Source organism: Halichoeres trimaculatus, unplaced genomic scaffold (genome assembly GCF_033239565.1).
Source record: "Halichoeres trimaculatus isolate MK-OKI-2021-1 unplaced genomic scaffold, fHalTri1.1 fHalTri1_scaffold_11, whole genome shotgun sequence".
Classification (NCBI taxonomy): Eukaryota; Metazoa; Chordata; class Actinopteri; order Labriformes; family Labridae; genus Halichoeres; species Halichoeres trimaculatus.
This window is the reverse complement of record NW_027437189.1, coordinates 8031841-8045634: the sequence shown is the minus strand read 5'-3', so window position 1 is coordinate 8045634 and position 13794 is coordinate 8031841. Positions and strand designations below refer to the sequence as shown.

The following is a 13794-nucleotide window of genomic DNA, read 5'->3' as shown; positions in this document are numbered from 1 at the left end:
GCCTTAGCTTGTTTAAATGGTCAAGAATCTGCATATACCCTGAGTTTTAAAGTGTTAGTGGTCTTTTTCTTCTGTTGAAAATATTTTAAAAACATTTCACGGCTCATACATTTTTTTATTTTCAAATGGGTGTTTAATAGAATAGAATAGAATTTTAGTGTCATTGTAACAAGTACAACAAAATTGAAGTCACAGCAGCAATCAAGAAAACAAAAGTAAGAAGTGTAGAGAAAGTGCAAAAAGGTCCATAAGCAAATAGATCATGACAGCTTGTCCATCATCCTCCAGTTCAGCCAGCCTCCACCTCCACAGGGTCCAGGACTGAGCTTCTTCAGCAGTCTGTTCAGTCTCTGTCTCCTGGATCCTGTCTGCTCACAGCAGCTGAAGCTCTTCCAACATGGCCTTGGTGTCTGATGTTAGCTCCGTTAGCCATGTCTGTGAATAGCATGATGCTACTCTGCCCTCTGGTATTCCCTCTGTTGCTTGGTTAGCACAGCTAGCTCGTCCATCTTTTGGAGATAGATCTTATGTTCCCAATAATGATGGATGGAAGGACAGGTCCATGCCGTCACTTCTTAGCTCACACCTGAGAACCAGCACGTCGTACTCACCTCCTCCTCACCTTGTGGGAAGACATCAGGCCTTACACCAGTTAGCATTGACATGCTACAGACTGCTAACAACTGATCTCACATGTAAACAATGCAGCCATGGTTACATATAGGATCTCCAGACATACACAGGAGAAAAAGTAGTAAAAAGCCATACAGAGTAATGATCCACTCCAAATACAAAGATTACAAAAAGGAGACAAAAAATTATAAGAAACGGACAAAGAAGAGAGAGCAGCTGCAAAAGGCAGCCATAGCCAACAGGGTGGTTCATAGCAACATGAGAGGTGATTAAGTATCAGTGTTGTTGATGATGAAGATTTGCTGAGTTTCTTTTTATCATGATGTAGTATTTATTGTTGTGATATGTTAAGAGCTGTCACATCCTAAAATAGCAGTGGATTGAGGCGAAAAGTTATGAAAGACCCCCATTCCTACAACCTGCAGGGGGTTGGGGGTACGTCACTCTCGTCTGCATTCAAAACTTGAGAGCGGTGATGTTAAGATGTACCCATGGTTTATTTTCTTCATTTATTATGAATTTCAATAGAAGTAAAAAGAAAAGGCATCTTCATCTCCTTTCTTTCTTTACTTGGCTGTTTTCATCTCTTGCTTTGCTTTCCCCACCGTGAACAAACTTAATTTACGTTAGCCAGACTTCTTCTGGTGGATTGATACAAATGCAGTTGCTAGCTAGCTAGCTACTGTTGTTGTTTCTTCACCCCCTGACCCCCTTGGTGTTTTAATGGCTGTTAAAAGAAACAATGCTCAGTTTTATCACAAAGGCATGCTGTTCCAGATTGTGGAAGAGGTTTCACCTCACACCAAAAAGGCTTCAGCTCTGAATGACACTGGTTAGCTCGTGATAAAAGAATGGCCGAGGTCACATATGAATGTGGGTCAGTAGTGAAGTAGTCCCTGAGTGGTAGTTGATGGTTTCCAGAGCAGCAGTTTTATCAGATAATCTAATGGCAGCTGTTTTTACATTTGGTATATGATGTTTTTTTTTCCTTTGGTAGCAGTTTTATAATCTCAATTGTTAACAAAATGAAAAAGGGAGCAGGAGGAAAGTTCAATGGTACAGGCGGCCTGGCTGTCTGGGTCATGCCATGTAGAATATGCCCTTTTACGGGTGGCCCGGGTTTGGGCCTTTTTCAAGCATGTCATTTCACCTAATTTCCTGCTCTATCCACTGTCCTATCCTGTCTGATTAAAGGTATGTAAAGCCACTCAAAACCCTCACAAAAACAAAACAAAAAAGGTGAGGTTCAAACTCTCTTTATATGGTATTCCTGTGGCTGAGTAAAGCAGCAATGAAGCAAACAGTTGGCAAACAAACTTCAAATATGAAAGTCTACACACAAGAAGTTATAGTATAAAGTTATAGTTATATGTAAGACTAGCTATAGTGAATTGGAATTTAATTCACTACATAACACGTCCTTTCTGAGGCATTTATTGGTACAACAGTTGGTAAAAATGACAAAATGAAAGAAGACAGCATCAAAATTTGGGCCACGGCCAGAGCATAGGAGTGTTCTTGATGTAGTCCTGGAAGGCTGGGTCAGATCCCCACTTCTTCATCGCCTGCTTCTCCAGGATGGGAATGCCGCTGACGTATCGCAGCAAGACCCAGACAAAGAGAGGTGACGCCACGCTCAGGTACTGTGAGCCCTTCATCACAGACGAGGCTGAGAGCCAGAGACCTGACCACTGCAAAATCTCACCAAAGTAGTTTGGATGTCTGCTGTAGGCCCACAGTCCGCTCTGTATGAACTTTCCCTGGAGGAACAAGGGTCAATTAGTTTATAGAGTCAGCAAATAAAGGTTCTATTACAGATAAGTGCAGCAATTTCATTTACAAGCTAGAGAATGCTATAATGTCATTGTCCATTAAATGCTAATCATTTGTTTTTTAGGCTTTATTGTCCTTCTGATAGCTCTGTAGGAGCTAAACATGATTCACAACTCAATAATTTTCTATTTATCTATGAAACCTCTCATTATAGCCACCATCTTAAATGCTTCAACTCAGCACTCTAGAACCCCCCTTCACTGCTGCCATGTAACAAAGGTTTGTTTTTCACTTCTTTAAATAAAAAATTGGCCCTTTGAGGGAGAAACAGTTTGAGCAAATCTTTTACATCATGATTTGAAACTTTGACCACATCCAACATTTTAACCTTATACTGATTTGTAGAATATATATATATATATATATATATATATATATATATATATATATATATATATATATATATATATATATATATATAAAGTATCATGCCGTCTCTTTGAAGAACTACTTTGAAAAAAATAAGCACGGACAAAACTAAAGCAGAGGTTAAATGTCAAAACTTTTGGAATAGCAGTGATAAGGAATAAAGAATTGAAATTCAAATAGGATCAACAAAAGTGTTAAAATGAGAAAAGAATAAGTGATATTAAACTAAAGGGTTGCCAATATTGTGTAAAAACAAATAAATTTGTTCTTATTGTAACTGGCTTTGTTTCTTCATTACCTTACCCTGTAGTAAAAATCATTGGTGATACGTGTATGTGTATATGTATATGTATATAGCGTCGACTTTAACAATATTTTTTCACTTCCATGCATGTTTTTGGGGAATGGGTCATTAACATTGACCATAACTATAACTGCTGCCAGAATATGACTTACAGCATTATCTGGGTCACGTTTGAAAAACCATTTCTGCTGATCGGCGATTGCCTCAGTAGCAAAGCCAATGCCCCACACAGTCCAGCCAACATAGTCCCTGGTTCCTAGAGGTACATCTCGCTTCTCACTGTTCAGCATGAGCGTGGGCAGGAGGGTCATAAAGACCCATAAAGCTGCAAAAACAGGAATACAATATTTCATATTCAAGAGGCATGTTTGCAAAGATACTCCCGAACATCAAAAGCATTGCACCAACACTACCTATGTGGAATAAATGCATACATAAAGAGCAGGGAACAAGACAATGATTTATTCAAGGCTGCCCTGCAGACCTAGTCAAGGACTGCTGTAAAAGGTGCTTCCAAGTACCTTGAATGGTCCAGTACACAAAGAAAGTCCCTGGGCTGTCTCTGACATTGTTGAACCTGCGATCATGACCGTCCTTCAAAATCCGCAAGAAGAGGAATGTCCCTAACCTGCAGAGAGAACATGGTTAACGTCTGTTCACATTAACCAAAATATTATTCATTAACCAGTTGTTAAGGTTTTACACTCATTAGTTACTCTGACCTCTCCAAGAACCCTCCATTGCTCTACATACATGGAACTTACGTAAGGAAACATCATCAGCGAATCTCTGTAGGAGATGTATTAAACTGCAGGTTTTTATTTTGTGATTTTTTTCAACACAGTATCAAAGTTGCCTCACCTGAGTCCCCATGCTGTCACACACCCAGTCTGCACCTTCTGACGGATGTGACTGGCTCCTCCCCAGATACGGCTCAGGTGGGCAAGCAGTATAAAAGTGCCAGATCCTGTGGAGAAAAAAAAAAAGAGAGTGAGAGACAAGCTACAGACTAAGAGTGTCTGGGATATGGGTATGTCAGATAGCCCTGCAGAGTGCGAAAGGCGTGTTCAATAAATCTTTTACCCAGGATACAGCAGACAATTGGTTCCAAAGTTCAAGGGTAAAATATCCAGGAGCAGAGCGCGCAGGGCAGAACCAGAAGAAGAGGACGAGTGTGGAAGTGTCAAGGTGATTCATTGGTGAAATTGGAAAGAAATCAGTCACAGGTAAGCTGCAACGTCCTATACTCCTTTATTTTGATGATGGGTTGTGCTGAGGCCGAAAAAGAACCTTGAATGACTTTACAGATCTCTAGACTTTGTTGCCACTTGTGCATTTTACTTCTTAAGCACAAAACTTGTCACTGGGCCCAGTCGCTCAGAGAAAATTGAATTCTCATTAGGAAAAAATCACAGACACAAGGGTTTTAATTCAAGATTGTGATAACAATTTTTTCAAATGGTTTGTCTGTGAGTTTCTGAACTGAACAGTTACAAAAACTCACAGAATTAAAGCCTACAGCTCTCGGTGAGGCCTTGCAGCACATACTATAATTGATCTTTAAAATGATTTTTAATACAGCATTTTACCATAAGACTGCAGTGACCTCATGGGAGAGGTCTTTTCGATTGACTTCAGTAAGGATTGTAGGAAAATTGTACAGTAATGATATTAGAAATACTTTTACAGCAAGTTACTCTAAAACTCAAAGCAACCTTTTTTTTTTAATTTGTCTGAAAATCTGATTTACTTGGATCGGATTTACTTTGACATAAGACAAATGAAACTGAAAATAAACATATATAAGTTATAATGATTAAAAAACTGGCACAAAATTGGGACGGTTATTGTAACATAAATAGATTATGTTATGTCCGACAATCTATACTTTAACAACTAATTTAATTTAAAGCTGTTGCATGAATTAGACTGACCTGCTCTAAATTTTATTCAAGAAGTTTAAACTGGCAGAAAGTTAATTAATTTATTTTTAATGCATTATTAAGAAGAGGTTGCACACATTACTGTAGTACCCAGAGGGTCCCCGGTTAAGCCCCCCTTCCTGGTTAAAAACGAGGGTTTACTATGTCCGCCCCTGCTGACATTAAGTTAAGCTGATTGGATCAAAGCACTGCTTAAGATAAAGGAGGAGCTTTCTTGACTGTTTCACAACACAGCTGCCTTGGATAAGACGTTTTATAACTTAAAGGTGACAGTCCAATATTCAAAATAAAGCTACATAAAACACATTTTTACATAAATTGCCACATTTGTCTGCAAAGCTTCTTTATCGACTGCTAAAGTCTTAAATTGTGAAGCGCTTTTAGATCAGATAAAACGTTGCATGGATTAATATTGCTGAATAACCAGTCAGGCTGCAAAAACCTGTCAACACATGGCCACAAACAACTACCCAGAAGAGAAATACAGCCCGATTTAGCCCACATTACCTGCCAGATCATAAAACTTCTCGGTCTTGAGGGCAGAAGCTAAAGCCCATCCGGCCCACTGGATGCCCAGGTCCGTGACGGCACATTTGGCCAGGGTGCTCCCCATGATCATGTCCTGCAGGTCGTCGAGCAGCGTAGAGATCTGCAAGTTGGTCATAGAGCCACTCCTCTGACAACAACAGGAATATAAACAGTATGGTTAAAGTTCAGCGCCGCTGCCATTCTGTTACTGGGAGGAGCTTCGACGCAGGGGACTCTGGGTAATGTAGTATCACCAGAAGCGGTTGGATTTTCATCTAACATTTCATTCGCAGAAAAGAATAGTTTTCACAGTATAGACATTTTAAACAAAGCCTATAATAATGTATAAAGTGTTGACTGAACAGAGGAAGCAAAGTGCTGTTTTTAGCCTAGCATACATGAAGCTAATTAAGGCTCAGCTCAGTTAGCATAATTCAGGAGGAGCAGTTCAAAGCTACTAAAATATCATAATTTTCTCCGACCGTATGTCTCTACACATCAAAACTACACAGTTAAAATATTTGGTAAGAAAACTGTTTGTCAAATGTGGCTCACATAAAGGAATAAAAGGATTAGCCAAATCTCTGAGTTGCAGCAGAGGCTTGTCCCGCTAGCTAGCTAGCTAGCGAAGGGTGGCATGCCCCTTGAAATTATGGAACCCCAAAAGATTCATAATTAAATAATTAAAAACAACATTTTGAAATAAATGCCATTTTGATAAATAACAGAAAAATACATAATATGGCCATTTAATTGTGAAATAAGACAATGTTATTATGAAATATGTTTTATTATTCTTTAATATCAAATTATTATGATGAAATATTTCATAATGATTATTTTAACAATTTCATACTTTTTAAAACTTTTTACTTTTTACTCATTTTCCAAGCTTTTATAAAAAACGTTTTTATCAAAGTCAATCTTCATTTCATAATGTCCTTTTCCACAAAGTCCATTTTCACTTCATAATGTCCTTTTCCACAATGGCCTTTGTGAAAAAGAACATTTTGAAATAAAATTGACTTTGTGAAAAAACATTTTTTTAATTTTATAAAAGCTTGGAAAATGAATAAAAAGTAATTATTTTAAAAAGTATGAAATTGTTTAAATGATCATGAAATATTTGATTATAATAATTCAATATCAAAGTATAATAAAACATATTTCATAATAACATTGGCTTATTTCACAATTTAATTGCCATATTATATGCTTGTCTGATATTTCATCAAAATGGTATTTATTTCAAAATTTTGTTTTTATTTATTAAATTATAAATCTTTTTTTGAAATAACTACCCTGCTGACACTGCAAAATCCTGAAGTAAGAGGCCATTTGATTTTAAATAAGCAGAAAGTATGTTAAAATCAGATATTTTGGCTAAATTGCATTAGGCTAAATGAAGCATATTTACTTTTGTTGGTAATTCAAATTTTTACCATAATTTGTTCATGCATCTTGTATTCATGTTTTCAAAAATATCATGAAAGAATATATTTTCTAATTTTTTCACTTAGATAAATAAATAGATGAATAAAAGTATACATTGATAAGATTTGTGTCATAAAAAGGAGAAAAAAAACCCAAGAAGTTATACATGTTAACCCAGGGTTTTTATAAATTGATGAGTCACACAATGCCTAAAATGTCACTTTAGATCCGTTTATCCAGCCTGGTATACTTGTTACGGGTGATAAAGCTGAAAATAAATAAATTAATTAATTAATTAAACTAGGGGTTACAGGTTGCTGTTTTAATTTTTTTCTTTCTTCTGTTTCCCTTCATCATTAGGAATAGACACAATTGAGACAAGCTATGGCTGAAAACACAAGCCCAAAAAGCAGCTCTGGTACCTTCACTAAAAAAGTCCAGCGGCAGCTGAGCAGAGGCAAAGAAAAGGTAACAGTCTGCAGGTTTTCTTTGTTTCCCAAACATCAAGGGAGAAAACCTTTTGCCATTTAGCTGCTGTAGCTCTGAGGAATGTATTGTTTTTCTTGCAGGTGCTGCAAAAGCTCAGGAAGACAGTCGAGACCAGAGATGACCAGTTTGAACAGTCACTCCATAATTTCATGGACCAGCAGGTGATTTTTTTCTCCACTTTAGGAGACAAATTAGTTCACTACCTGAGTAGTTATGATATCAAGGTATTAGACAAATACTTCCCCACTGTTTTTTAAGCTTGTTGCATGATTTATTAGCTGTGTATTAAGTAAATCAAACATCGTAAAGGCAATAAATCTTAAGTCTGACAAGCATACAAACCTCCTGTATCTGTAGACTGATGGAAACCGGATTTACAAAGACCTGAGGCACTACATCAACGCAGTCAGAGGTAAAAAGTTAACTCTTAGACGCTACAGTACTGCTCAGTTTTGTCCTGTTCATGACTCTAGTGACTGCTTCTGCTTTTTCAGACATGCGTGAAGCTTCAAGAAGACTTTCCCAGTCTCTGTTTGATTCTTATGAACACGACTGGGCTGCAGGGGAAGATTTAGGAGCCATTGTAGAGGTCTGTATAGTATCTGGGATAATATCAATCCTAGAGATGGTACAGTGGTTGTGCAGGATTACTTCATCCCCAGGGGACCAAACACCCTGTATTTCCTTCTCTCTTTATACATAATTAATGCAATATTTATGATCTGCCTCTTAATCAGGGAGAAGACCTCCTGTGGAATGACTACGAGGTGAAGTTAATGGACCAGGCCATCCGCACCATGGAGTCCTATGTGAGCCAATTCCCTGATGCAAAGGTAAGGCAAGGGGAAGGGGGAGCGCAAGTAAACAGGAGTGAATCCACACGGAGAGACAAAAGGCCTGAGAGCAAAGACAGGAAAACTAACACAGACACACACACACACACACACACACACACACACACACACACACACACACACACACACACACACACACACACACACACACACACACACACACACAGACACACACACACAGCTTTTATATCCTCAGACACACACACATACAGATAATCTGTCTTTTTCAATTTCCAGGAGAAAGTGGCGAAGAGAGGAAGAAAACTGGTCGACTATGACTCTTCCCTGCGCCACCTGGAGGCGCTGCAGACTGCCAAGAAGAGAGATGATGTCAAGATAAACAAGGTTACAAATAATGCTGCATGTTTTTATATTTACTTTAACCTCAGTATGTTCAAAAACGTACATAAACACTGACTCATGTGTTCACGCTGCAGGCAGAAGAGGAGATGAATGCTGCCAAAAGTGTGTATGAAAGCATCAACAGTGAGTTAAAGGAGGAGCTGCCTCAGCTCTATGAAAGGTCTGACAGTCTTTTTGCTACAGTGTTGATTCATATCAAGGTGGAAGCTTCTTTTGAATTTATAATTCGATGTTTTTTCTCTACAGTCGGATCGGTTGCTACGTCTCGGTCTTCTCCGCTTTGTCAAACTTACGAGACATCTTCTACAAAGAAATGAGCACGGTATGATCCGCTCTGCTTCTGTTTAATCAAGTTATTGCCATTGTTGGAGAGAAGTTTTTGACCTGTTGGCTCCTCTTCCAGCTCAACCAGGATCTACAGAGTGTGATAAAAGAGCTGCAGGCTCAGCATCCAGACAAAGTGTTTGCTGTGAGAGGAATGCAGCGGTGAGTTCTTCTTTGAAACTGTCTATATAAAAGAAAAAAAGAAAATTTAGCTGCTAAATTTTTTCCTCCAAAACTTTATCGTCTCATGATGAAGCAGCTAAATTTTGCAAATCATAAAACAAAGATTCAGTAAATCTTAAGCTATAAACTACAATGTTCTGTGTTTTATGAAACAGCTGCACCGTGGAGCTGAAGCTTTAATATTTCCTTCATTATTTTTTAGGCAGTTTCATTAATTACAAAGCTCCAGGCATCATATGAGTCTGACAATATATCTAACATTTTATTTTGAACTAAATTATTTAAAATTTGATTAAACCCAACTCAGATCAAGTGATTTATGGAGCACCTTTCATACACAAAGTGCTTCACAACAAAAGACAAATATCAGAAGAAGATAAAAGAGATAACAGTTTTTTTGTACCTGTTCGAGATGAGAAATGATTATCCAAAACATTACAAACCATTTTTAAAAGATATGCCAGGTCTGTAATTAAACGTCACTTTTGGGCTGTCAAAACCTAAGATATAGTTTCTGATCATCTTTTGGTTTAAAGATGGTGCAGAATTTTGAGAAAACAAACTTTCTCTTTGTTTTTCTGAAACATTCAAAAAACATTTTCATACAGTATAAAAATATGCTGTTTTATTATATTTAATGAGATACTGGTACCACAAAATCCTAATGGGAGCTCTTATTTTGGCCACTTCACAGAAACAAACATGACCCAGCTGTTCAGTTCATTAACTTGGTTTGGGTTTGGGTCACTGGATGGATCCTCAGGTCTTTAAGTATCATGGTGCTGTTACTTTTTGAGACTTTGCTTGGGCACATCAGGACTTTGAAGGTTTTTTTTTTGTGTAAATCTATAGAATTTGATATAGCATACTTAACTGTGTTCCTACAGGCTGAGTTGAGCCGATATAGATACAAAGATATGTCTGAAATGCATTCACACAGACTGGTGATAACTTAAAAGACAGTTAAGCTACTACAAATATTCCCGGATACACAAAGAGTGCAACCGAAGTGCTGTGTCTCTGTTAAATCCAGAAATAAATGGAGAAATCATTTTCCACAAATAACTGCTAGAGGCATCTGCAGCTCAATCTGTATGATGAAAATCTGACACATAAAAAAGAGACTGTAAAACTTTAAAGTACTTTGTGGACTCAGAAATCAGACAAAGCTCAGAACCAGAGGTTTTGAGGTTTATTGGAGGGAGACAAGGAAAGTGATGGATGGATGATCAGAGATTTGCAGAGGGAAGGGGAAAACCTCCAACTTGAGTGAAGCAAAAGAGTGATTTTAACAGAGGAAGTGGAGCGAGGTGAGGGTCCCAGAGTCCAGCGGGCAGGTTGAGGCTGATTGCAGAGCAGGGCAGGTGGAGGTGAATAGTGATCTTATGGCACAAGAAAAAAAAACACAGGAGGAGAAATCACAGCCAAAGAACACAGAGTGATAAAAAGTCTTGATTCGTAGTCTGCCACAGCAGCAGCAGGTAAATGGATGGAGAGCAGATGTGCAGGTGTGAGCAGGTGGATTGAATGAATAGTGATCAGGGAGCTGGAGCCATTGAGGAAAGACGCCCACACAGACACAAACACACATATACATTTTTTCTTCCAAGTTTTCTCAACAGCTAACACATCTTACCATAATTATTCAAAGTACCAGAGTAAGGCAGCTGTTTTGTGGCACACAGATCCAAAAAGTGACTCCAGATGGTCACTGGTTGCCTGTACAATAACGTCATTTCATTCACCCTATCAGTAACAAAAACAAGCATTAAAAATGTATGCATTTTCTGTTTTTTGTACCCATCAGGTGCCACAGATGGCACCCGATGTTCAAGGTCTGGCCACAAAGAGAAGCCAGACAATTGTCACTGTCCATCCTTTCCTTTCTTTTAATTTGACTCCTCTTTACATTTCAGGTATGGCTCCCTGAAGAGACGAACCTTGATGTCTCCTAAAGCCTGGAAAGCAAGCTTCTCTGAGTTCCACAAGAACTACAGTCCGAAACCGGGTCAGAGGTTTAGCTTCAAGTCCCCAGACAAACCTCGACACAGCACCCTGACCAGAGAGAGCAGCACCAGCTCCGTCAGTCCCCCATCATCCATCCTGGAGAGCCCCACCTCTGAGTCCAGGGACCTGGATGCAGAGTCAAACAACAGTGAGACCCCAGGCTCTCCTGCACAAGAGGAGGCTGCAGAGGGGAGTGAGCTGAAGGCAGGAGAAGAGCAGTCCAGCAGCCAGGTGGTGGAGGAGGAGAAAAATGTGAAGGAAGAGGAGAGTGAACCTCCTGCGGAGTCTGACAATAAGGAAGATGGTGAGAAAGCTCCACCAAGTGACAGCAGCTCTGAACTGAACAACTCCTGTGACTCAGAGAGTCTGGACCTGCAGCTGTCTGCGGCAGACGTCGGCCCGCTGCACATCGAGGAGAGAGAAGACAGCCCGGTGCATCTGGGGAGTCCTAAAGCAAAGAGACTGCAGAACGGGTTGGAATCTGAGCCTACGGACCCGAGCAGTCCTCAGAAGGTTTGTTGTTCCTTCAGCAAACAGCTGTTTCTCCTCCATGAAATGTTTTCTGTCACAGGCCTCATGTTTGACATTACTGTCCTCTCTTCCAGGATGCTTCTGTATCTCCAGATGTGAAGAACACGGTGGTTTAAAGTAATCCAGCCTCTAGGTTAGCATGTTCTGTCATTTATCATTGACTTCACTGTTCAACTCTGTGTCGTTCCAGATCTTTTAATAACCCTGTGGTGTTTTAAACAGAGAAGCAGAGGACAGATTGAAGTCAGCAGCTGCACAACGAGAAAAATGTGGAGACAGCCGCTCTGCAGGGTCCAACTGTGGCATCATGACAGACGTACGCTGGGCTTAGTTTTCCTATTTAACTTTTTATCAAGATTTTTTTAAACTCTAATTTACACTCTGGGTAAAATCTTATGAGACAGATTTTTAAAACACAAAAGCTTTTTTTTAAGTCACACTTCTCAGTTTACATCGTTAGAAAACTTCATGAAACTTATTTTTCATCTTTAGAATTAAACTTGTTCTCATGCTTAGACTTAATTTTCTGTTTCAGTTTAAACACATATACTCTTACAACCTCACCACTCTAAGTTAGATTCACACGGTAAAGATAACTTTTATTAATTCTGATGATTTTTCTCTGTATCGTTTTTACTCATCTGTTAAAGTTTCATTATCCAGTGAACACACTCACACCCTGAAGGCTGAAGATAATGAACTTATAATAATAAAAAATGTTGTTATTTGAATTTTGTGTACACAGCTGTTCTTTTCTGCCAGTGGAGATTGGTAATGATAGGGATAAAGAAGAAGAGCGCTCACTCAGCATGAATATTTGAGCTCATTTCATGTTCAACCAAACACACTTTAGTTACCTGCTTTTACAGCTGTTTATTCAACATTATTATACAGCTTGGGTTTTAGCAAGCAGGTTTTTTTCTGCTCAAGCCTTGCCAAAGGTTGGATCATTCTGCAACAGTCTGCTTCACGGACCATCCTTACATCTGCCACTCTTAAGTGCCACAACTTAGTGGCCCCACAAATTAACACAAGTAGTAAGGAAATTTGTGTTTGTTAGAAGATTGTGTTGGAAAACTGTGTTTGTTTCTCTTTTAAAAGGAGCAACATTTGTGAGCAACATGCAGTTGCGGGATGAGCAGGAGAGCTGAGTATGTGGGTTCTGCTTATAAAAAATTGCAGAATCTCCTCTGCCAATGCCAAACAGTCTACGGTATGTGAGCGACGATGGGGGCGAGGAAGAGGTTTTTCTAGGACGCTCACTTCACAGACTGTCTCTTACATTCCTGTTACCTAATAGCAACACTTTGGAGACACAACGCCTCACTCAAATTAATGGCACAATTTGAAGTTTGATTGATAACATGGACAATAATGGATAACAGTGAATCACAACAGCAACATTAAGCTGTTTCAAGAAGCTTTATTACAACAGAAAACAACCTCCTAAACACAAGTTTCCCTACATTTTGTATTGAGTTTTTATACTGCACTGAAATTCTGAAGGGCAGATGACCCTGAATGTCCAGTCATGCTAACACGTTGTTGACCTCATAGCATAATTAAGCTAAATAAATTAAAATAAAATGAATAAGTTAATCAATAAATAAATGAATAAATAATTTACACAGAGAATATATTTTTCTTTTTCTTTTTTTTTTTTTTGAAAACTCTGAAATATAACTATATGTGGTAATGTTGTGAGGCTACACCAAGATACACCCCCTACCCATTCAGGGAAAATGTCATCTAAAGGACAATGGATGTATTATAAGGAACATATTCAATGTCTAAAATGCTGGTTTATATCTAATTGTACCTAATTTATGGTTTTAACGTCAATAATGTATAGTCTATCTATACAACTATGCATGTACTTGTATGATAAACACATATAAGACGTTAGATTTATTACTAACTTCCTTACTTTTTGTCTCAGGTTCATATATTGCACTGAAACCAGTGCAGGTGAACTTTAATGTACTGTCACTCACTTTCA

The 13794-nt window shown here is 38.5% G+C and overlaps 2 protein-coding genes across 2 annotated transcripts; one reads left to right on the top strand and one right to left on the bottom strand.

The window, feature by feature from the left end:
* Nucleotides 1-235: 235 nt before the first annotated feature.
* On the bottom strand, nucleotides 236-5832 carry LOC141799450 (uncharacterized). The gene is made up of 5 exons (XM_074681693.1): nucleotides 5590-5832; nucleotides 4001-4106; nucleotides 3661-3767; nucleotides 3292-3464; nucleotides 236-2393 (listed from the first exon to the last, which is right to left on the bottom strand). Exons 1-5 carry the CDS (start codon nucleotides 5744-5746, stop codon nucleotides 2115-2117), a joined length of 822 nt encoding a protein of 273 aa, XP_074537794.1. The 5' UTR covers nucleotides 5747-5832; the 3' UTR covers nucleotides 236-2114.
* Nucleotides 5332-12120, top strand: bin2a (bridging integrator 2a). The gene is made up of 13 exons (XM_074681692.1): nucleotides 5332-5348; nucleotides 7405-7512; nucleotides 7614-7694; nucleotides 7891-7945; nucleotides 8028-8122; nucleotides 8271-8366; nucleotides 8625-8732; nucleotides 8825-8910; nucleotides 8997-9072; nucleotides 9154-9236; nucleotides 11174-11777; nucleotides 11870-11928; nucleotides 12018-12120. The coding sequence occupies exons 2-12, from the start codon at nucleotides 7429-7431 to the stop codon at nucleotides 11909-11911; spliced, it is 1410 nt and encodes a 469-aa protein (XP_074537793.1). The 5' UTR covers nucleotides 5332-5348; nucleotides 7405-7428; the 3' UTR covers nucleotides 11912-11928; nucleotides 12018-12120.
* The last annotated feature ends 1674 nt before the right edge of the window (nucleotides 12121-13794 follow it).

Coding starts and splice junctions, on each gene's coding strand:
- LOC141799450 (XM_074681693.1), bottom strand. CDS start 5,746: ATGACCAACTTGCAGATCTCTACGCTGCTCGACGACCTGCAGGACATG. Junction 4,107..5,589: donor GAAGTTTTATGATCTGGCAG/GTAATGTGGGCT, acceptor TTTTCTCCACAG/GATCTGGCACTTTTATACTG. Junction 3,465..3,660: donor TGTGTACTGGACCATTCAAG/GTACTTGGAAGC, acceptor CTGTTTTTGCAG/CTTTATGGGTCTTTATGACC.
- bin2a (XM_074681692.1), top strand. CDS start 7,429: ATGGCTGAAAACACAAGCCCAAAAAGCAGCTCTGGTACCTTCACTAAA. Junction 8,123..8,270: donor ATTTAGGAGCCATTGTAGAG/GTCTGTATAGTA, acceptor CCTCTTAATCAG/GGAGAAGACCTCCTGTGGAA. Junction 11,778..11,869: donor ACCCGAGCAGTCCTCAGAAG/GTTTGTTGTTCC, acceptor CCTCTCTTCCAG/GATGCTTCTGTATCTCCAGA.